General features: G+C 44.6%; 1 protein-coding gene across 1 annotated transcript in view; it reads left to right on the top strand.

Annotated features, from left to right (window-relative positions):
* The window catches only part of CNTNAP5 (contactin associated protein family member 5), a 777,625-nt gene that overhangs the window by 409,906 nt on the left and 342,837 nt on the right, over positions 1-24,882 (top strand). Inside the window, exon 8 of the mRNA XM_036421736.2 lies at positions 7,359-7,623. Coding sequence (XP_036277629.1) covers positions 7,359-7,623 — 265 coding nt within the window. The remainder of the gene's footprint in view (positions 1-7,358; positions 7,624-24,882) is intronic.

The raw sequence follows: 24,882 nt of genomic DNA, 5'->3' as shown, positions 1-24,882 counted from the left end.
CAAGAATGAAGGGGCCTATCTCTCCACAAACATTAAAAAAAAAAAAAAAAAAAAAAAGCTTTTTTTTGTTGTTGTTGTTCCCTCCTCTCCCTGAGTTTGTGAATTGGAAAGACAGGTTTAGTTCACAGTGCAGCCTTTCCCTTACATTTGCTGACAGATGCTAGTCAGTCCTAATAGTTTGAAGACAAATCAAATTAGAAATGGTTGTACTCATTTGGAGAATCAAGAACTGGCTTTGAAATCTTTCCCCACAAATTAGATTAAATCAAGAGCTTATAAATGTTTGATTGGCTTTGTTTTGGTGCCTCATAATTGAAACTTAGATTTACACTGCTAACTTTTTCCCCACTCACCAGGGTGTTGCCATGATGACTAAAAACAAACACCCGAAATGGCAATGAAAATGCTTTATAAATAATACTCATCACAGTGATATAACCCTTGGAAATGTCACATTTAGGAAACTCTCAAGTCAGTCAAGGCAAGCAGAACTTCAACCTGGTCTGCTGTGTTCTATGGAGGCCTTAAAGTTTGGTTTCTGCTCTGCTATATCTGACATATCATCTCCACGCACGACTGAAGGAAGGGCTGTACTGGAATTTGGCTGTGAAGCACAGAGAAGTCCCAGTGGGAGTGGAGCACAGAGGAGTCCCAGAGGGAATAGGCTAGATGCCCATCCCCCACCCTCTTGCCCACCAAGCAGTCCCTTCCTCTGGCTACTGTCATGAACCTGACTTCAACCAAATTAATTCTACCTTTGGTCAAGGTCTATTCCCAAACTGTTTGTTGTTAATGTTGAACAAACTCAAAAAGAGTGGGTACTTTGCTAGAAATCAATGATAAGGATTTATTCAAGGGTCTTAGGGTTTGGAAATTGAAAACACCACCAGCTAATACCCAGAGTTTTTTAAAGAAGAAAGAAACAGTGAGGGTTCTTAGAATGAACAATATATTCTTGAGAAGAATCAGGCAGCATTCTTAGCCTCTGGATTGGTCTGAGATGGTGATCCTCCAGATGACCTGTGGTCTGGATCACAGATGTCAATATGGTCTAAGAATACATGACAGGTGGACAGTACATGCAAACATTTTTGCTAAGTCCTTCAGGGGTAATTAAGGTGTTATCTGGAGAATATATATATATATATATATATATATATATATATGTTCTAAATTTTGAAAATTTCAAAAGCTTAACTTCTCAAGTTAGTTAAAAGAAGACTAAAATTGTATCCTCAGCATCAATCTATTTGATTTTGGTAATTTGCCATCTTGACTATAGTGAATTTATTTTACTTCTTCACTCTTTCCTAACTACCTATGACCTCAGGTCCTTTTACAGCAGAATGGTTCTCTCTTCAAGTGCCCTCCTCTTTTTCTATTGGAGCATACCTAGCTGTGAGACTCTTGGGCTAAAGATCCTGGGCCCTAGACTGGTCAGATGGATCTCTGACCTACTGGTAGGTAACCTTCCAGCTGATGCAAAACCCACCTTCCACACACACATCAGAAGCACACGGAGGGTTTTTGCCTGATGGGCATACAGGGGAACAATGACCAGAGCAGCAGGTATAACAAACCATGTATGTGACTGTAGTGAGACCAAGGCTGCAGAGCCCCAACACTGATATAGCTCCTGGGAGCCATCCCCATGTCTGAGACTGCACAGCCCAACCATGTAAGTTCCACTGCACTTCCAGAGCCATTGACCTTGTATTCTCCTCACAGGCTTCTTGTCTGTAGTGCCTCTATTTTCAGATTATCATTTAGAGCAGAGCTGAGGATAACTTTATGGTGCCTTTCACAAAATAGCTAAGTGGCTTTATTGCTATCACCGGCAGTAAGTATCTTTGAGTAGTGAGATGAATATAAAGGATTGTATTTGACAAACCAAGATGACTAGAGAAAGATGGTGGTTGTCATCACTGTCCAAAGCTTGACTGGAGGAAAGTGCCCACGAATGAAAATACCTATCAGCAAATCATCAGTGTCGGCCCTGTTAGCCTATGGTCTGTGCAGCCAACAGGAGACCAGCAAGTAAGTAGAAATCTAAAAAGGCAGTGGATCCCTAACAAAGAGATACAATGAGAAATGTGGGTACAGTAAACTTCATCTGAACTTGTGTTTAATCTTGGAACACAAATAATGCCATCTGGGAATGTCATTCTTCTCACTGCTGCAGGTTCCTCATTCCGGTCTAGTCAATTATAGCATTTTCTTCTGTGCTAAGACCTAGCTAACATCCCCCATGGCCCATGAGCAAGAGATAATGGAGTCCATGCTTAGAAACGTTTGACAAAAATGGAGACCATTAGCTCACTGTTTAGTACATTTCAGTCTGTTCCATCCATCATGCGCTCACATTCCAACCATGCAGATGTTTCCTGCCCTATGTCCATAGGCAGAACAGCATCTCTAAAGTTGGCCCCTCTGTGCCAGTAAGCTCCATTTCTAACAGCTCATCTGATTCATGCAAGGACTTGATCAATGAGGAGTTCTCTCTGTTACATCCCCCTTGCCCATTTAACTGTAACAGCTCCCTTTGGAGGAGCTCCCTCCACCAGGGAAGGGTTTTATTAGATTTCTGTCAACATTTGACAAAGTTCGGGTTTGATGGAAATCTGTCGTGGATGTGTTTGAGGGAACGTGCTGATCAGAACCTGCCTTTGCTCATTGCTTTTTCACAATTCCCATTGGCTCAGCCCTTGGACCAGTTCCTAGTCAAGGGCCTTACATATAACGTCTCTCATTTTACCCTCTTCAAGAAAATTTTAGTGACTTCAATCCCTACTGTGGTTTAGCATTGACCTGGCATTCTCACTATATTTTTTATACTTTTTCTGAAAGGGGGAGAGAAGGAGAAGTATCCAATGGTTTGGTTCTTATACCCTGACTTTAAAAATTAGGCTTTGTTTTTAAAACTATAGAACAGGATTATCTTCTGTTTACTTACTACTTTATATCATTATTTATAGAACCTCTTGCTCTATTCCCTTCAGTTACTAGTATAAAGGTTATTGGTAGGGGAAGGCCTAATTTCCTTCCTTATGCTCTCAACTATTATAAAACAAGTTCTTTTAAAATGTAGATGCTTGGCAGAAACCATTTTGGCTCAGTGGATAAAACATCGGCCTGCGGACTGAAGGGTCCCAGGTTTGATTCTGGTCAAGGGCATGTACCTTGGTTGCAGGCACATCCCCTGTGGGGAGTGTGCAGGAGGTGGCTGATTGATGTTTCTCTCTCATCAATGTTTCTAACCCTTTCCCTTTCTCTCTGTAAAATATCAATAAAATATATTTTTAAAAATACATAAAATGCAGATGCTTAGTTACAATTCTCATGACAACAATAAAAGTGATTCAGAGAGAACACAGGTGACAAGGATATGAGTGTTCCATATCAGATACCCAAAGAATGAGGGAGGGCATGCGAACCTTAGAACCACTCATTCAACAGCCTCAGGTTGCAAACAGAAAACCAAGTCTCTAGAAGTGACTCCGGGAAGACTGAGCTGGAATCACTCACATTCCAGAAGAGCAGAGTCGAATTGGTCAGAAGGCCTTTCCCATCCACTCCACTTCTCCCCCTCTCTCACCCTAGGACCCTGCCTTGAAGAACACATTAGGGGGTGCTCTCAAAACAGAGTTTTGGGCATTTGTGGCATGATGGCGGGGACAGCAGGGCATACTCTGAAGGGTAGCTATCTAAGTACCGAGTACATACCCCAATGCCTCTTCAGGCGTTGATTACCACACAGCCTCCCCTTCACCAGGGAGAACAACTTAATACAATGGAGTCCTTGCCACCAGAATCTAACCAGGGACACTTGAGTGTCACATGCGTGTCCCTCATAAACTGTTGAGCACCCTTGCGTGTTGAACAAGAGCTTGGTGTCCCTTAGACATTCACTGGGACAGAGTGCGTCTGAGACAGGGAGCTCCCAGGCCTTGTCAGATGTGAGGGAGCTGATCACGTAAGGGGAGCATCTCAGCTCCCAGACCCAGAGTGTCCGAAGACCCCTCTTCCATGGCTGCTGATCTGGAGGACACTCAGAAAATGGCTAGGATTGAGCTAAACATTGTATTTTATACCCTTATGATGCAGGGTCCCAAATGAGTGTCCCCGGAAATACCGGGTACACCCAGTATTTCAAGCTGAAATAAAGTGAATCCCCAGGCACGAAAAAAGAGTATGTTTGTTTGGTTTTCTTCACTCTCCCCTTCTTTCTTAAAGGGACTCAGATAAGAAAGACCTGCATGGCTCGGGGTGGGGGCAGGGTGTTGTACTCACCTCAGCTGATACACTTGAGTGCATGCAGATGGACTGCGGTGGACAGAGTGTGTCCAGGCCAGTCTCTCCCCCAGGTTTTCCTTTGTCCCACTGTTTCTGAGTGGTCTAGCAAGAATGTGTTTGCCACTTACTCAGTTACCTACGAATTGCCTATTTCCTCTTCGAAGTCTAAACCCATTCCCTGCTTTCCCCTCTGTCCAAAGTGACATTTATTCCATATTTGGCATCACTGGTTTTAGAATTTTCATGTTGATATGAATCCCTGAGTGCACATGCACTATAAATTTGATTTTCTCCTGTTAGAATTTCAATGTTTTGTGTGTGTGTGTTTTATAATCTTCACCCGAGGATATGGTTTTATTGACTTCTAGCAAGAGAGAAAGAGGAAAAGAGAGAGACATCAATCAGTTGCCTTCCACCCCTCCTGTCATCCAACCCACAACCTAGGTTTGTGCTCTTACAAGGAATCAGACCTACAACCTTTTGGTGTATGGGTCAACATCCAACCAACCAAGCCACCTGGCCAGGGCTGCTGTTAGTCTGCTTTGCGTTATAGGATGAGCCGGGAGAACTAACGGGGTAAGAGAAAAGTCCCCAGCCCCACAGGGAAGAGGAGGGACATCGCTACAAACTCTCAAGCTTCTACCTACAGCCTACCACTGCTGGCCAACCATTCCCTCTGCACAGCCTTAACCTGGGGGTGCAGCTTTGCTCTGGCCAGTCTGTCATGAGAACAGGTGGAACTGACCTCAGGAAGGAAAAGGAGAAGAAGGTCCCTGCCTCTCCTGACCTCCAGAGCGGCATTGGTGATTTTGATTCTTCCGGAAGAGAGCCCACATCCAGAAATCTGCTCACAGTGGTGGTAGTTTCCTTCTTGAGTGGAAACTCACCAGAAATCAAATGAAAGCACATTGAAACAACAATGAAATGCCATGAGCAAGTGGTAGATTTTTGAATAGTGGGACCCAGCATGCAAGAGGGAGGTGTCAGAGGTGGACACTACAGCAGCCTCCTCAGATCACATCTGCTGAGGGGGCTTTTGTGCAATTGCTTCCCTTTTGCAATCCAGTTTGTGCATTCTTTCAACCCACGGGAGGTTATGGTGCAGAAGCGAGGGGTCTGGGTGGAAGTGCTCAGCCTCCTGCAGGCACAGCAGGTGTTTGATGAATAGCAGAGCTTTACCCTTTGACTCATTAATTACCTTATGGGGACCAAACCTCCCGAGAAGAAAACATCTAAGCCATGACAGCCAGTGATTAATGCAAGGACTTACTCATGGCAGGCTGCTTGCGGAGTGAACCCCAGAAACAGACATGGTAGAAGTCTGTGTGGAGACTGCCGGTGGCTTCAGAAATAGAAGACAAGCATGAGCATGCTTGGATGGACGGAGGCTTTCCCCAATTCTGCAGTGTTTGGCACTGACCCGTTCATGTGCTCTGGAACTCAGATGTGCACTAGTGTCTAAGCCCTACCTGACACTCAGCAGCTGGCCACGCCAGGTGCTCTCCTTGCAGAAACACCTGCCTCTTGCATAAGTGGCACTGACCATCAGGCCTTGGCAGGAAGGATTTGCCTGAAACTTGGTGCATCTATGAGTATTTAGGTGAAAATATTGCATTACACAAGGCATGTCAAACTCAACAGCTAAAGGGGTCACATAAACGAGGCACATGGCCCTTGGGCTGTGAGTTTGACATACTTGCATTACATGTTCCTGGATAAGTTTGCTGCATTGTCATAGGGATTAGTTTGTGTCTAATTGATTAATTATAGAGATTGAAAACAGCATATGGTTGGCTGTGGAGCTTGAGATAAAAATTCCAAATGGTTTGCATAATGTAACACCTCTTCACAATTTAGAAGGCACCCTGCTCCCTCCTCATCCGTCTAGTAGAAGCGAGTCCTGCAGGTGGCTCAGTTGGGCACGTTCCTTTTTCCTGTAACGTCCTGCTCAGAAGCCCACTCTGGTCACTGCAGACAGCGAAGACCAGTTCTCACTTGTGCAGAAGACAGTCGTCTTCCTCTTCGTTCCGGTTCCAGTGGATGCACACTGAGCATTCCATCCTCCGCTGCCCGCATCTCCACAAACATTCTTAATGAATTAAAAGTCTGGCCCAAGGCACTCAGCTGCCTCTGAGTTTGATGTTACCATTAGCAAGCACAAAAGGGCTTTTCAACACTGCCTCATGTCCCTGACCCTCTCTGCCCCAAGTAATGTTTAGAAATGTCAAGTTCCCTGTAGTTCCCTGGAATGCCAATTTGCAGTTTCTCTAAGCTATGCACACCCATGTGCATTTTGCTGCAAAGGCTGGAGGGCACACCCCACCCTCCTGCCCGCTTCCTCCAGGAAGCACCACTTTTCTGGTGAAAACTTCGCCTGTGCCCTGAGTTCTCCTAACCATCCCCAGGAGCCAGTGTCTATCTCTCCTTTAGTGCATTCCACATTGTATCAGTTTTTCTTTTTTTTTTTTTTTTAAAAAATCTTATTTATTTTTACAGAGAGAGAGAGAGAGAGTGAGAGAGAGCTAGTAATATCTATGAGAGACAAACATTGATCAGCTGCCTCCTGCACACATCTTCTCCTAGAATGTGCCCACAACCAAAGTACATGCCCTTGACCAGAAGCGAACTTGGGACCCTTGAGTCCAAAGGCCGACACTCTATCCATTGAGCCCAGTCGGTCAGAGCTGTATCAGTTTTTTAGGTATATCTCTTTTAAAGTGATCCCTGTGCTAAGCACATGATTGACTCACAGTGTACATGTGTCCAGTGAATGGGTGTTATTACTCTTATATCTGGTTTTCTAAACACAGTGGTGCTTGCCATCCCCAGCCCCCAGGTCCAGGATGCCTCCTTTGCAGGCAGCTCCGGGACCCTGACATAGGAATGGCAACAGTCTTGTGGTTGTATATGTACAAAGCTGACGCATTCTCCTTTAAAGTCTGTGGCTGACTCTGGACTGATCCTGGAATGAAGGTCAGCTCCAGGTGGTGTGTATCAGCTGTCAGGTTGCAGAATAAATAAATTTAAAAAAAGCTTTTATATGTTTGTTTTTTATTGTTTTTTAGGGCAATGTCACTTTCTCCTGCTCCGAACCCCACATCGTGCCCATCACTTTCGTTAACTCGAGCGGCAGTTACCTGCTGCTGCCTGGCACCCCCAACATCGACGGGCTCTCTGTGGGCTTCCAGTTTCGGACGTGGAATGAGGAGGGGCTGCTCCTGTCCACCGAGCTGTCAGAGGGCGCGGGGGCCCTGCTGCTGAGCTTGGAGGCCGGGGTCCTGAGGCTCCTGATCCAGAAAACGACAGGGCTGGCAGCAGAGATCCTCACAGGTACCTTCTCCTGCTACCTCGGCCGTTTCTGATTCAGCCAAGTCAACAGATGTGTGAGGTTCTGAACAAAGCGTCAGATTCCAGTTCCAGGGGGGGCTGATCCTTGCTCACAGTGGCTCTCAGTCTGCCCCAGGGCAGCAACTGGAGCTGGGCCTGCCCTGCCGTCCCTCAGTGCATCCATCTGGGAAGCAAGAATGAGAGTCCTCTCTGGCACCGCTGAGCAGGTGGAGACCATTCACCCAGCACTTAGCTGGTCTCCACAGCCAGGGTGGCAGGCTCTGTGCCATGGAATCGTCACCCTGGTCACTCAGGAAAGCCATTGCTTTCACTTTACAGACCACGGAACCAAGGGTCCCAGAGGCTGCAGGCTAAACAACGTCCCAGCTCACATGGCAACCAGCGAGGCATCCGTCTCCTCCTGAATCTGTGACCTCATTCTGTAGCTTCCCTATTTGCCCACCACTGTGGACGTGCTCAGCCACCTAATTCTATTTCAAATAAAAGTTAGTGAGTTTTAAAAAATATTTCTAAATATACATCTTTAAGTTATTAAGGAAGAGCTGCTACAGATGGCATCTGGCTGTGGTAAGACTTAAAATTGTCCTCAAGACTTAAAATTGGCATCTGAGAGTGCTCGCTGTCTGCAGGACATGGTACCGATGCTAAGGATAGCAATGGGGAGCCCATTTCTTCAGCAAAACACCTTCTCCATCTGTTGCCTCATTGGCATCTCTGATTTGCCATAAGAGTTGCCAACTTAGTTGGCCGATACTTATGGAGGTCAGATTACTTGCCTGGCTTGGAGTCAGGGCTGAGACATGCTGTCCGGTCAGTATCCCTTTATCACCATCCCTGGATACACAGTGTGATTCAGATCCCTTCCCCCATGTACCCTGGGCCAACGTTCACCCAGGATTGTTGACATTGCATTTTTATTTAATTTAAATGATTCCCTTTCCACACTAGACTGTGAGTTTTGTTATCCGAATAGAGAAATTTAAGTTAAATTGGAAAGGATGTCTCAGACACCAACAAGAGAACAAAAAGACCCCTCCAACCCCTGGGGATCACAGTGCTGCCTGAGTCTGGGAATCAGACAGGTTCAAAGGGCATCTCTCACCCTAGCCAGTTTGTCTCGGTGAATAGAGCATTGCAGGTTCGATTCCCGGCAAGAGCACATACCTTGGTTGCAGGTTTGATAAGGAGACAACCAATAGATTGTCTGGTCGATGTCTCTCTCTCTCTCTCCCTCCCTGCCTTCTACTCTCTGAAAATTAATGGAGGGAAATATCCTCAGATGAGGATTTTTTTAAAAGTCACCTCTTCTCCTTACTATTCTTCAGCCGCCAGTAAACTTCTTAATGTCTTACACATGAGTGACAGAATGTTGGTTACCTATAGCTGCATGACAACTCACAGCAAGGTTCAGTGGTTGTGAGCATCGTGCCTCAGTGTCTATGAGTCAGGCCTACAGGCTACTTGGCTGGTGAGCTTGGCTGAAGGGCACAGTCATCTCAAGGTTCCACTGGGGGTGGGTCAGCTTCCATGTTCACACCTGTGCTGTGGGCAGGCTCGGAAGGTCATGTGCACACTCCTCCATCCACTTGGCCTCGGTAGCGGGTGCCTCATGCTGACAGGACTCTTACCCAAAGGGAGGGAGTTGCAGGCTGGGGAGGGGAACCAGGACAGAGCCTGGTCTCCCTGGAGCCCATTTCTGGAAGTGGCCTCCCAGCACTTTGCCTTGTTCTGTTCATGAGAACCAAGTCAGTAAGCCTAGCCCTTGCCTAAGCCATGAGAATGTGCAGGGTGGGTAGAAGCCAGAGTCCGTGGGGACCCTCTGAGAGTCCACTTGAAACAGAAGATAAACCAAATCCCTACATCACACATCTGTGATTTCTATAATCCAGAGCACACTGCCAGGAAACTACTGAGCCATGTTTTCCTTCCCACACTGACTCATGACCTACAGCTAGAAAAGGTCTGTCTCCATCCTATCTAATAAAAGAGTAATATGCAGATTGACCATCACTCCAACACACAAGATGGCTGCCCCCATGTGGTCAAAGACCCTGCCCCCATGTTGTCACAAGAGGGCAACCACAAGATGGCCAGCAGGGGAGGGCAGTTGGGAGGGACCAGGACTGCAAGGGAGGGCAGTTGGAGGGAATCCATTATGCAGGGGAGGGCAATAGGGGTGAGTTAGGGGCTGGCAGAGGAGAGAAATTAGGGGCAAACAGACTGGCAGGGGAGCAGTTAAACATTAATCAGGCTGGCATGGAAGTGGTTAGGGGGTGATCAGGCTGACAGGCCGAAGTGATTAAGGGCAATCAGGAAGGCAAGCAGGCAAGCAGTTAGGAGCCAGCAGTCCTGGATTGTGAGAGGGATTTCTGACTACCAGTTTAGACCGGATCACAGTGGGATCGGGTCTAAACAGGCAGTTGAACATCCCTTGAGGGGTCCCAGATTGGAGAGGGTGCAGGCGGGGCTGAGGGACACCCTCCACCATGTATGAACTTTGTGCACCAGTTCTCTAGTAGAGTCATAAAAGCTACTCGAATGTGTCAGTCACCGAACTTTTATGAAATTTATAAGATTCCCTGTAATGGTGATGAATGAATAAGTTAGAAACATAATATTTTTGTGTACACAGTTATAAAAGACAAACCTCAATTATCCTTATTTGAAGTAGAAAGACAAACTGGCACTGAGCAATTTCTATCCAATCGGCAAGATGTTTGAGTGCAGAGACTTGTCAGCCTTGGGTCAAAAATGCAGTTTTAATAGAGTGCAAGCCCTGGCGGCCCCTCGCTCAGAAGCACCGAGCTGGCCGGGCTTACTAGGCACACACAATCATGGAGGCTGTTTCTGGGGGAGAGAGTGGCTGGTCGCAGCCGCCAGGCACTGGCACAGAGGGGAAACAATCCGTTATTTCAGAGCTCTCTTAAGAAGGAGTAAAAGGGGGCTTTAAAATGTGCTGAGTTCCTCAGGTGTGTCTTAGAAGCTTGATTCTTCTCTCCATTTTGGAAAAATTTAGCTTCTTTATTTTTTTATTTTTTGAAATGGAGTGAGGTTTTGTGTCTGCTGGCATTTGTCTACATAGGGGAGAAAAAACAAAATACAAACAAAGGGACACAGCTTTCTTCTGCCTTACAAGCTTGAGGAGACTTTTTCCCAGGCCCTTGATATAATGTTGACTCTATAAGAGACAAAAATCCCCATAAGAAACTGGAGAGCAATGACCATTGTCCCAGTAGTTTTGGAGAACCATGGGCTACCCTTGGCACATGGTCCGTCATAGGAAATGGAAAATCACACACTTTCTCAACTGGACAGGGACCAGCTTCTCCAGGTTTGTGTGGGGAGCGTCCCAGTGCCCCAGTGCCTCGGTCACAATGAGCAGGTGACCTTGGGGACAGGCAGGACCCAGAGCCTCGCCCAGCCATGCCTGTTCCAGAGCTCTGCTAGGGCATGGGCTCCGGGTTATCTGGGGCTTTCTGCATGGTGTCCAGGGAGAGGTGTGCTAGGGCATGGGCTCTGGGTTATCTGGGGCTTTCTGCATGGTGTCCAGGGAGAGGTGTGCAAGCTGAATGCATCCTTTAAATAGAAGGGAACTGAGCGCCGTTGCTCTTGGGGAAGATGTCTCAAACAGTGAAGGATGACATCACAATGTCTCCCTTGCTTTTCCTTATCTTCTATTTTTGTAATCTTATTTCTTGAGCACCTGACACTGTGCAGGAGGAGAAAGGCTCCAGAGGTGATGTGGGAGTATAATCGACAATGCCATGGGTCTCCTGAGGCCAGACCCCAAGCCAGTGCTGCCAGCTAGTAACAAAACCCTCTCCTAACATTGGGAAGCAGGTCTTAGTTCGCCTATAAGCACAGGCACAAACTGAGAATCAGAATGCACTTACAGTGGCCATGATGGGTTCACCCTCAGGCCTTCCCTCAGGATTCCCAGGCCCATGGTCTTTACACTACATCCATCTTTATGTTTTTATATTGTCAGTTGTTTGAAAGATTCAAATGTAAAAACATTCTGCTTTAGAGGAAAGACTTATAGACAAATGTACAATAGGCTATTTAGGATCAAAAGCTGAATTTTCCCCAAAACAGTTCCATTACTTGGTGGTACTCTCATTTCCAGATCCTTTTATAAGGAGAATTGACACAGAGGGAGAACTTGTCTGGCAGACTTGTGGTCTCATTTAGCTCAGGCTGCTGTATACTGTTATAAAGTACACCATACATATCTACATGTCAACACACCTGTGCACACACACACACTCCACACCCCATACTTTCTAAAGACCTTTTTAAAGACTCGATGTTGATTCTATGGGAAGAACATCACCTAAGCACGAAAGGGAACTCGGTGACACAGCCACAAGGAGGAGGCTGTCTGCTTCCAAAGCCTCTGGCCTCTATTGTGGGACATGTCCCACTCAGTCATCCCTGCGCCCTAACCCCACATGAAAGCCTGGGGGATGCACAGGAGCAAGAGGATGCCTGCAAGGAGTCCCACCGCATGACGAGCCTTGCTCTTTCCCCCTTCAGAACTCAGAGCAGCCATTCAGGCAAACCTCCAGTTAATGAACCAGCATCTGGTTTTCCTGCTATAAGCCTTTTAAATCTCAGCTCTTTACTGCTTCTCCTGAGGTACCATGTGTAGGGGACCCTGTCTCTCAATCCACACCTGTTCATTGATCAATAGGCACCATGTTCTATTTTATAATGAAGGGAATAGCTGTCATTTTAAAGACACTTACGATGATGCTTAGAATGGAGTCTGGTATTATCCAAACCAACCTGAATTATTGAAACTTGGGAAATGTTACAAAGGTAAAGGAGACCACCTGGTTTGTTTCTTTGGAGAGTCAGGGCAGAGAAGAGGTTATCAGAAAATGTAAGGCGTTCAAATTATATTAATAGAGGAACTCGAGCTGCTTTATGTGGAAAGAAAGTAAGGCAGGGACATGATAATGGTCTTTGAACGTGGGACACGCTCTCTCACAGATGAGAGTTCTTATGTGTGTATGTCACTGCAGGATGCAGAATAAGCGAGGCAAGATCAAATGGCAGAGAAACCTCTCTTGGTTTTTCATTAGAGAGTATTCCACTCAGAGCGTTCCAGCCTCACTGCATGGTGCCCGCATGTCACGAGGGCTTCCATCACAGAGAGGAATTCCCAGCATTTGGGGATGAGTCTCAGCACCACGGATTGGGACCCAGAGCTGGGAGAGGAAGCCTCCAGACAGGACCTATGCCGGGCAGCTACACTACTGGTTGTAGGAAAGTGAGGCCCATCGCCAGGCACAGAATTCCTGGGCAAAAGAAAGAACAAATAGCAAAGGTCCATTGATTAACCAGCTGCCATGGGAAGTTTTTAGTTGAGGCAAGTTAGTGGCTTATTGAAAAGGCCTCAACTCAGAAGGAACAAACAATGGTGTTCATCATATTTCCTCAAACACATTATAATTTCTCAGTATCGCTCTAGTTCTTTGAATAGTAAAAACGAGAAGGCTTTCCGAAAATAACAAAGAACCAATCCATTCTAATCAGTAGTTAATTTTTTATACTTAGTAGACTGCTGTGTCTGACTTGTTCTTTCTCTAGCTGAAGAGGTGATGTAATTCTAATAAAATAACCTTAATCAGCAGTGATAAAGAATATCTATTTGGTGATTCTTATGTTTACATTAAATAAGTCATTCTACAGCTATGGTCAACAGGATCCCACTTATCCTTTAGAATTTATAGCAACTGTTATTCTTTCAGGAAGCTTTCCAATAGCAGGCTAGATGCCCTGTTACCCAGTCTTCTATGTATTTTTCTTTGTAGCATTGAATCTAAGTATGTGTATATTTGTGTGCATTAGTTTGCTAGGACTGCCATACAAAATACTGCAGCTTAGAAATTTATTGTCCCCCAGTTCTTGAGCATAGGATTTCATAATCAAGGTGTCATTAGGGTTGATTTCTCCTCAGGGCTTGCAGGTGGCCATCTTATCTGTGTGCCTTCACATGGTCTTCCCTCTGAGCCCATTTGCTTCCAAATATCCTCTTCTTGCAAAGACACTGAGCATATTGGATATGACTCTGCTTATATGGACTCATTTTACCTTAATTACTTCTTAAAGGTCCTGTTTCCAAATACAGGCACATTCTTTGGCTTTAGGCTTTAGGACATCAGCATGTGCATTTGGGGAGGGGCACAATTCAGCCCATGCCAATGGGTATTAATCACGTTTTTATAGTTGGTTGCCCAAGGCTCCTCTCACCACCAGGTTTCACAGATCCATGGAGACAGGAACTCGGCCTGCCTTGCTAACCACTGTCTGCCCAAGGCCTAGTGGAACACCTTACAGATGTTCAACAGTTATTCACCATATGTGTGAGCAATTGTCTGAAGGAATTCACTGATAGAACTGACCTCCAAAACTTTTCTAGAAGATAAAATGTGTAGCAGTGAAAAAGGGAATTAATAGTGATCTTTAACGAACATTAATGTTACAACAATTACATGCTGCAGAATGTGTCAAACCCAGGAATGAGCTACAGTCCAGGGAGCATTAACTAGGGGAAGGCCAGCAGAGTTCCCAGTGCTGGGAGAGCTGCATCGTCAAGAATGAAGTGTACTCCCTGATTCATGCCAGTGGCCAGATGGCTTTAGTCTGAAGCCCTGCAGTCAATAGTGCTGATCCCCAAATATTGCCCTTTTTCATATGAGCCATTTGTATCTAGTCACCATCTGCACATCAGGTAAGCAATGATGACTTTGTGAACCCCATCCTCTGCTTCAATTCAGTGGTCAGTAATGTGTCTATGCTTTAGTTAAGACAGTGTTGGTGAGAAAACCCCATTAGCCTGGGTAACACAGTAGGCAACCATGAGGCTATGGCTGTCTCCACAAGCTGTCCAGCTTCAAGAGCTCAGGCAAAGCCTGGGAAGGTTTACCAAGGTAGTGCTGTCTTTGGCATCTTTAGCTTTTTGGGTCTGAGTAATGACCCCAATACAATGGTGTTTTTGTTTGTTTGTTTGTTTGTTTTTAACTTACTCTTTGTTCTTCACCACTTACTGAAAAGAACAGAAGGATTTAGATTTTTATTAGTACAGCAGAGTAATCAAGTAGTCAAATCTGCTATCACTTCCTGTGATCTTCCATAGTTCCTACTTTCACAATTTTCTCATATAATTCACTTTGTATCCATTTAATTCAGGAGGCTATTGCCGTGTCTACGTTGTGCTGGTGCTGTACTCAGACCTGAGGATGGAGGCGTGCCCTCTGAAAGCTCTGTGTGTATGGATGGGAGCTCAGGGGAGAGGCTCCTGGAAGGGTGAGAGAGGGAAGGATCCCTAGGGGTGAGAAAGGCACAGGTTGGTTTTCAAAACTGAACAGAATTTGGCCAAACAGAGAAGAACAGACAGATGCTCTCCAAATGGAGAGAAATGGGAAGAGATCTAGAAGGGTAAGGTCCCACAGAGGGCTGAGAACTCCTGGGCCAGAGACAAGGGTGGGCAGACAAAGGATGTAGCCGCATTTTGGTCAAGGTTCTGTCCTGAAGTTGACGGGGAACTATCCATCTCTGAGTTGAGCTACATTTTTGTCACATAGACCTTTGAACTGAGCATTCAGGTCACCCTCGCCACCAACACAGGCTTTCTCCTTTCCTGTCTGACTCCAGCGGATGGCAGCCCAGCTGTTTGGCCCTTCTGTGCTGACCAGGTTTTGAGGGTTCAAGTTACCATGACAAGTGACCACCAGGCTTTCCCAGCTCAGGAAGGTTCACCTGTGAGTGATGTCCAGTGCTCCAGTCGCGACACTGGGCAGCGGGATTCAGCTGGTGTAATTGACATGCAGGCAATCACTGAGCACGTGGAGAGGCACAGTGTGCCTATGGATGCTGGGGTCAAACACCAAGCCCTGGCTCGGACGCTGACCCCCAGGAACCTGCAATCACCTTGGGAGATAAGGCTTATAGAGGTGAACTATTCATGAACAGTGTAAGGCAGCACATAATATGAACTGAATATACTAGCACATCAAACAGCAGCTACTATAAGAATTTTGAAGGAGGATGCTTAGATGCTGGTTTGGTCAGGGAAAATCTGCTTCATTCATTGCATGGTTTATTAACTTACTCATTCCGTCTTTCAGCACTTTTCTTGTACCCTTTGCTATGCAAGGTGACAGCAAGAGAAAGTAAAAAATGAGTGTGTGTGTGTGTGTGCATGTGTGTGTGTGCGTGCGCGCTTCCTGGTTCTATGGTTTGTGAAAGGAAGCACTAGGACAAACGCTAGGCCCTGGAGGACAGGAGAGGAACTGGATAGTGGAGAGCTGGGAGGCTACATTGGCTGTGCATGGAAGCAGCAATCCATTCGGAGCATTTGATCGAGAACACTGAACACACTGGCATCACCAGAGCAGTGGATTTATGCAGGGATATTAAAAATAGGACTGAGAGTACAGGTGGAAACTTAATTTCCGAAGGCATGGATTGTCAAGATACACAGTGTGAGTTTCCTTCTCTGGGCTCCATGACGGACCAGAGGGACTCTGTGTTGTGAAATTGACAACAGCTGCTATCTAGTTCACTCTAACAGGGTGCCCTGGAGCAGAGAGAGGTCAGACACTGGAAAGTGGGAACGCATCACAGGAATCACAGCTGCACCACTGAGGGAGAGAATAGGAGTCCGAGATGAAATTTAAGAAATGTGTGACTTCAATCTAATGTGTTTAGGAAAGGGTTAATGGAATTTATATTTATAGACAAATGGTTTCCAAGAAACACGGGTCCCAGGATCTAGATTGTAGCATAACGGTACCAGGTACCAATAACTATGAAATGTTCTTAAATAATGTACAATAATTGACATTTTAAAACTGCCTTATTCAGTTATTTATATAACCCCACTTAGTTCTCTCAAAAATTGAAACTATCTGTGAAATAAAGGTAGTTATGACAGGATGGGGGGGGGGGCAGCTGCATTGTGTTTTCTGAGGAAGATAAAGACTAGACAGACACTTGCATGTCAGGCCAGGCAATTATGTTGCTCTGTTACAGATGAGAAAGCAGGTATAGAGAGATTAAGAAATTTGTCTAAATTGCTAGCAATTATAAGTGGCAGGGCCTTGAGCCAGAGGTAATGGGTGAATAAATGCATCGAAGAAAGTCATCTCAATTTATTTCTGGCCTTGAAAGTGGCATCCTCAGGGGCTCTGCCTTGGCCTGGGCTGCAGCCTTGCGTGTCCACACGTCCTGTAAGGACTGATGCTTAGAGCTCTTTGGTCAGCCACTCCCGTCCCAAGTTCTGTCTTCAAACCATAAAGAGTGACACAGAACTATTAGGGATTTAGCTGAATAAAGCGACAGAGAAAAGGGTAGGGGTGAGTAGCACAGGTGCCAAGAACCTGCCACCTCAAGTTTATTCTTTTAATCCACTGGTTCTAAACCAAGGGAAGTTCTCCATTTCCACCCTTCCCAACCTCCCATTGATACCGGGACCAGCCAGCCGGAGTTCTTCCCAGCGTTATGTCTCAGAGAATCAAAGAATGAAGCTGCAGGCACGAAGAGTTCCAGAAAGTTAGCTGTTTATTACAGGCAAACACAGGCTCCCCCCTCGGGAAGGGGACCAAATGGATTGCCATGAAAGCATCCTGCTCTCCCATATACCTGCTAAAGGCCCACACTTTGTCTATCTGTGCTGCTCCCTGATTGGTTCCTGGACTTTTGCAACATTTTATTTTGCACTTAAAAGAAAAACATCCTTGTCTCAAAACATCCTGTTTTCTGACATCCAGTTTTACTGCAAAACATTTTGTAATTCCATCTCCAACTGTCACATCCATGCTTCCTCCTTCTTCCACCCCTTACCATGTCTGCCTAAACCTGCTTCTAACTCATCTCACCATTACCCCATCCCCACTTAGAGACCTTTTAGTAATGCCTGGTAGCATTTGGGGTGCTGGGGATGAACCCTGAAAACATTATGCTAAGCAAAAGAAGCCAGTCACCAAAGGAAACAATTCATGATTTCATTTAAATGAAATGTCCAGAGGACAGGCAAATCCACAGGGACAGAAAGTAGAGTGACTAGCGCTGGGGGTGGGGGTAGATAGCTGCATACTATAACATTTTTGGGGGGAGTTATAAAATGCTTTAAAATTAATCATTGTGATGGTTGCCTAATCCAATGACTATATTAAAATTTATTGCATTGTATGTTTAACATAACAGATTGCATGGTATGTAAATTTTAGGTCCAAAAATGTTTTCAAGGTTCATCTATGTTGTAGCATGTGTGAGTTCATTTTTATGACTAAATTATATTTCATTGCATGGAGGCACCACTTTTGTTTATCCATTCACCTGTTGGTGGACATTGGAGTTGTTTCCACTCTGGAGAAGTTATGAACAATGCCCAATGCCCCTATAAGCAATGTGTGCAAAGGAAGAAAGGATGAATGACTTCAACAGCAGAAAAGGAAACCTTGCCGCGATAATTGCACCTGGAGGGGGTTCCAGAGCAGGGCAGGCTGGCTTTGGACTTGTGGAGACAGGATGGAACTCAGCCTGGGCCCTGACACCTCCCTCTGAAATCTGGCTCCACCCCCAAGTACCACAGGATTTTGGGTAGCTTCTGACTTTCCATTTTAGCTCCTCTAACCTGAGGACAGTAAAACTTGGGCTCCAGGACTCTTGTGAGAATTGGGAATTATATATGTAACATGCCTGACACACTGTAGATATTCAGTACAGGTAGTGTGTACTATTAGGTATTTTATTTTTATTTTCATTTTTTTACAACTGTGTCTTCTGAAAGTTCAATTGCAGCCATAAAAAGTGTCTTTTTTTCAGTCTTGGTTCGCCTCCTGAGTGAGCACAGAGCAGCTTACTTGTCCTGTCTGTAAGGACTTTGCTACAAATGCTCTGGGCAAACTCGGGACCTGGCAGCTTTTGCTTTACGCAATGAGAGCAGGAAGTGGAAAGGAATGAAATCTCTTTCCTATCCTTTCTCAGTTTAAACAGTTTGTTAGCTTTAAAAATTAATTATGAATGTTGTACATTTTCTTTTCAGAAACTGAAAATTCCAGTAGTCTATATAAGAAAAAAACACACATAATAATCATCTGTGATTCTGTCATTCAAGGTCATTCAAGTAGTTCTCTTTGTAGCAATTTTTAACAAAACTGGAACCATACCTATGCCAATAGTAGGCAAACTGTGGCTCCAGAGCCACATGTATATCTTTGGCTCCTTGAGTGTGGCTTTTCCACAAAATACCACAGCCTGGGTGAGTCTATTTTGAAGAAGTGGCAGTAGAAGAAGTTTAAGTTTAAAAATTTTGGCTCTCAGAAGAAATTTCAATCATTGTACTGTTGATATTTGGCCGTGTTGACTAATGAGTTTGCCGATCACTGACCTATGCTCTTTAGCCCGCAGTTTCACATATCAGCATATCACTAGCATTCTTGGACATTATGATTTTAATTACTGCACTATATGCCATAGCATTAAATGTACCACTTTTGATTTAAGTAATCTATTATTATTGGAAATATTGGTAGTTGTAAAATTTTCCTATTTTAAATAATGATTTTATGAAGTCTCTTCACCATAAATCTTGGCTGTTGCTCTGTTACTGTTTTAGGGTGAATTCTTCAGAATAAAGTACATGGGAAACTATGAATGACTTTTTGGGGATATTGACAGGTATTATTATAGTATGTTGTCTCTCAGGAGGATGTACAAATGTATGCTACCTCCAGCAAGGTAACAGATGCCTCCTGCCTATTTGTCTGCCAACTGAGAGTACAGGCTGGTTTTTCTTCCTTGCCAGTCTTGGAGATGGCAAGTAATATTTGACATCACATTAAACTGCAAAAGTTTCCTGTTTGTTATCAACCAGCAGTCTCCTTAGAAGACAGATCTCACCTTTGAGGCCTCAGCTCTGAAATCATAGAAGAGCTTAGCTCCACAACTATCCTGTTTTCTAACCATGGAGGCTTTGCCCTATGAAGGCATACCTACTTCCCTGTTCTCCCCTGTGAAACCTCTGTTTTCTCAGAGCTATTTATTTCAGAGTGGTTTTTGGGGAAATTCTACTTCATAGAATTGATTTTTCCTAATTTGTGAACAATTAATAGCACTTAAGCCTGTACCTTCAAAAGAGTATTCTTAAAAACAAAACCTTGAGAACCTCCAGGGGTGGCATTTGGGGTATTAACATAATGAAGGGGAAAAGAGTACCAGGCAAAAAGTGGGTTTTAGGAGAAACATACCATTTTGCTTGCTTTGGAATCTATTCTAAGGTAAGCTCCACTAAACTCGTCTTGCACATTGTTTTTTTTTTTTTTTTTTTTTTTTTTTTTTCCCCTAGCTCCTTTCCCTCCTCTTCTGAAACCTCTAATAGAGTAGTTTTCCACTGTGGCTGCACAGTTGAATCTCTGTGTATCTTTGAAATGTCTAAGGCCAAGGGCCAGCCCAGCTGGTGCACTAATTAGCCTGCTACAGAGCTCAGGGCCTCTCTGCTCAGAAGTTCCCCATGTGACCTCTTTGTGTGGTCAGCATCAAGAGCTCCTGTTCCAATAATTCTCCTCGAAAGAGCTAAGATTTCACACAGGCTCCCCCTGCAGGGACTAATGGCCATGTAGGCACAAAGCAAAAGAGATCAAATTAGATGGAAAAGCAGACCAAAGAGAAAAACAAGCAAGGAAGCAAGCCCTCATTAAGTAATAATTTTAAAGATAAACTTGGAGAGAGAATTCTGATAAAGATGGCTGGTTAGGTGAATATTGTACTCGAATCCTCCCAAAACCACATCAAAACGATATCTAAGCTATGGGCCAACCATCTTTCAGAACCACCTGAAATCTAGCTAAACAGAAGTCCAGAAACTGAGGTTATGAAGAAAAAGCTACATTGAGGCTTGTTGGAGGGGCAGACACAAGGAAAGGGCTGGTTCCACATCCATCTGTGGTGGCTAAAATTTGGAAAGGATATCTCAGCTGCATGGGGTTCCCCCTGAGAAGTGAGGGGTTCCATCAGCCTGACACCAGATCTCTCAGCCTCGGGATCCAGTGCCAGGAAGAGAAAACCCAATTTGTTCTGGCTGTGAAAAGCAGTGGGGATTGTGGCTGAATGAGATGGGGGCTGCTGGGACCCCAGATGTTCCTCTTAAGGAGCCCATGCACAGACTTAGAGCTCACTCCTCTGAGCTCCCGCACTGGGGCAATAGTGTGAAAGGCACCAGACACTTAAGGGGAGCACTTTTTCTATAAACAGAGTGAGGGTGGGCAGGGCAGCTTTCTCCTAGACAGAAGTGCTGGCAGAAGCCATTTTGTTTCTTTTTTCTGAGTTCTCTTTGAACGGAGCTGAAAGGCAGGCATCATATCTGGCTAACACTGCCTACCCTGTCTGGGTGACTCCCTAGACCTCACCTCATCCAATTTAAGGGCTTACCCAAAGTGTTTCCAGTGGTTTTACCGTACAAATGGCCTATCTTGGATCATGCTTCAGACTTTTCAAAAACTTTCAAACAAGCAACATCAGGCCTTGGCCTGCCCCTTGCCTCTTGTTAAGTGGTCCCAGGGTTAGCACTAGTGGCAACCAACCTTGGTTTGCAAATTGACTTCTCTTGGGAACCTCTAAGCCCAGCACAAGTAACAGCCATCTGCAGATTGCTTTTTAGCTCAGGCTGGGTGACCTCAGAAAAAAACACAGATAGTGCTGGCTAACCTGGGAGGCCCCAGAGCCAGCAGATATGATGGATAGCTTCAGACCATGTCAAAGCACCATCCAACCATCTCCATAGGGACACTTAGGGGGCATTGGAGTCCTGTTGAAGTTAGTCCTGCTCAGTGGGGTGACCCTCCATGGTGCTCAAAGCCAGTCCTTGCAGCCAATTAGCTCAGAGGTAAATTCCTCCCTTTGATATGCCAACAGCAATCAAGGCTCAACTACAACAGGATGATGGTATACACAATCTACTCTGAGGGTGGTTGGAATAGACAACTGGAGTGATATAGGAAGCTGTGACCTGGAGCTTACAAAATACTTGCTGCATAAGGCCGCTTTATCAAGCCCAAGAAACATAGAAGCCTTACCTTAGTACATAGAAACAAATATAGCATGGTGGCCTAAATGAAGAGACAAAGATGCCTCAAAAACAAGCAAACAAACAACACAAAAAAACAACAACAACAGAACAAAGATCCAGAAAGAGGACAAAATGAAGACTAGCAATCTGCTCAATTCAAAGTTCAAAATACTGATTATAAGGATACTCAATGGACTTAGGGGAGGAGTATATAATTTTAGTGAGAATTTAAACAAAGAGATAGGCAACAAAAAGAGAACTAGATAAAAAAGAACCAGTCAGAAATGGATGAATAATACATTAACTTAAATGAAGAATACCTTATAGGGAATCAACAATGGACTAGAGGAAGCAGAGGATAAAATCAGAGATTTAGAAGATAAGGAAGCAGAAAATACCCAAATAGAACAGCAAAGAAAAATGAAATCAAAACATAAGGATAGTTTAAGAATCCTCTGGAACCCTCAAGTGTACTAACTCACATCATGGGGGTACCAAAAGGCAAAAAGAGAGAACAAGGTATTGAAATCCTATTTTGAAAAAAGAATGACAACAAAACTTCCCTAACCTGGTGAAAGAACTAGACATACAAATCCAGGAAGCATAGAAAAAGCAAAACAAGATGAACCCAAAGAGGCCCACACCAAGGTACATGGTAATTAAAATGCCAAAGGTTATAGACAAAGAAGATTTTAAAAGCAGCAAGAGAAAAGCATTTAGTTACCTACATGTGAGTTACCATAAGACTCAGATGATTTTTTTCAACAGAAACATTTAGGCCAGAAGGCATTGGCAAGAAGTATTTAAAGTGATGAAAAGCAAGGACCTATAACCAAGATTACTCCAACCAGCAAAACTTCATTTAGAACAGAAGAACATATTGATATAAAGAGTTTCCTAGACAAGAAAAAGTTAAAGGAGTTCTTCACCACCAAACCAGCATTATAAGGAATGTTTAATCAAGGGTCTTCTTTAAGAAGAAGAAAAGATGAAAACAAAGATAATAAAATGGTAATAAGTACATATATATAAAAAATTTAATCTAAAATAAAATAAATGAAGCTAGATAAAAACAGACTCATAGATACAAAGGACATTTTGATGGTTGGTAGACGGGAGGGGGGTTAGGGGGATTGATTCATATGTAATGAGATTAAGAAAAACAATTTGGTGGTTACATAATAGTCACATGGATATAAAGTACAGCATAGGGAATATATTTAAAAATATTTTAATAACTATGTATGGTGTCAGATGGATACTTGATTTATGGAGTTGATTACTTAGTAAGTTATAAAATGTCTAATGGCTGGGATGTACACCTGAAACAAGTATAATATTGTATGTCAACTTTAATTGAAAAATTAAAAGAAAAACAATTTAAAAGAAAAGAAAAAAAAAGGCACTGGATAGTAATGTGGAATGGGAGGAGATCCAGAATCATGCTGATTCTCTGACCTGCCACCTCACTGAGCAGACTCTGCTCTTCAGCCTGGTCCATCTGTGACGTAATTAGAGAATATATCTCTAATTAGATGGATGCTTCCGGTGGCCTTTGTGTGTAATTTCTTCAGTAGGGTAACTGATGCCAGGAGGGCGCTGGGCCCTTAGGGCCTATTTACACCGTCTTTGTAGAAATCCTTCCTGACCCCCAATCCAAACAACCTATAGTCTGTCAGGAAATTCAGCCTTGTATGTTATGCAGATGTATTTAAAATACTATGCAAATGAAGTTTAAAAGTGAGGCCCTAAAGCTGGCTATGTTCCCAAGAGTATTCAAATGTTCATCCCCAAAAAACACCTGACAGAAGCTCCACCTCATTAGCACAATCCCTGTGGTTAGGGCCCAGCCCTGGTCTTTGGGGGAAGGAAGGGGACCAGGATGAGCAGCCTCTGAGTTCTCCTCTTTACCCCATAGGTGTTCAGGGCTGCAGGAAAGACTGGCTGCCAGGGAGCTGCTGCAAATGCAGGAGGGTCCCTCCATCTGGGCTCTTCTGAGCAGGTGGGACATGCTGTCCATCGCCATGGAGTTGGGCCTGCAGCCTTGTGCCTTGTTCTCCCAGGCAGCTTCCCCAGGCATCCAGGGCTCAGGCATGTCAGTGGCTGTTCTGTGGAGCCTACAAACCTCTGCTCCGATTTTGAATGAGTTCTTTTTAGCTGGTTCCCTTGGAGGATCCAGAAGGCCCTCCCAAGTCTGATCTCTTCTGCCTCTGGGAATAGCTCTCAATCCACCCCTTACTGTCCATTTTCACTGGTGTTACTCTGTCTGAGACCTCTTCCTTTTGTCTCCTGGGGCTGTGCAAGCAATAGGCCCCGCCAGTCCTGCTTCTAGCTTGTCTCCTCTTAGCTCACAGTCTTTTAATGTGCCCCTCCATCCAGGTGATTCCCATGATAAAAAACCCCATGGACTCCCACGTTCTAAAACAGTGATTTTCATTCCTGGCTGTACATTAGAATCATTTTTTAAAATGCAAATGCCTGGGGCCATATCCTCAGAGAACTGGCATGGGTAAAGTACCCTCCAGAACCAAGTGTCAAAGCACTTTGTTGAAATCCCTTCCTTAGCACGGCAGATGGGGACCCAGGATGCACCTGCCTTCCTGCTGTCCTCCAGCCTCTCACTACAGGCTGTGCTCTCTGTGCAGGCTCTGCATCTCCTGGAACTCTGGCTCTGGGAGTGGCAAACTCTTACTCATTTTCCAAAGCATTCCTAAACTGTTACTTTCTCTTTCATGAATTCCTAAGCTGCTACCCCTCTTTCATGCAGCCTTTTAGTGTCCTCACATGGTATTGGTTAGGTCTTCCTTCTCTTCTCTTTGCCACACATTCGCTGTATCCCCAGAATTGCAAGTGCCCACTTCACTGTCGATCCCACTAGCCTCACATACTCAAAGGTCAGGGCTTTCATCCACTTTGCATATGTCTATTCTCTTCACTATGGCCTACCCAGAAGAGAAACCATGCGAAGCCAATGTCTACACTTGCCTTTGCAGGAACCGTCTTATAGTCACTGTATACCCACTGCTTTCTTATGATGTGATATAAACTCTGACATACAATGCTCTGATAACAATACCCTATAACTGTAACCATTATCCCCATTTTGGAGGAGAGGAAACTGAGGCAAACTAAATGAAGACAACAATAGCAGGGTGGAATACATG

This window comes from Pipistrellus kuhlii, unplaced genomic scaffold, assembly GCF_014108245.1.
Source record: "Pipistrellus kuhlii isolate mPipKuh1 unplaced genomic scaffold, mPipKuh1.p scaffold_m20_p_7, whole genome shotgun sequence".
NCBI classification, from domain to species: Eukaryota; Metazoa; Chordata; class Mammalia; order Chiroptera; family Vespertilionidae; genus Pipistrellus; species Pipistrellus kuhlii.
Note: the sequence above shows the minus strand (reverse complement) of the source record. Positions and strands in the feature narration are given on the sequence as shown.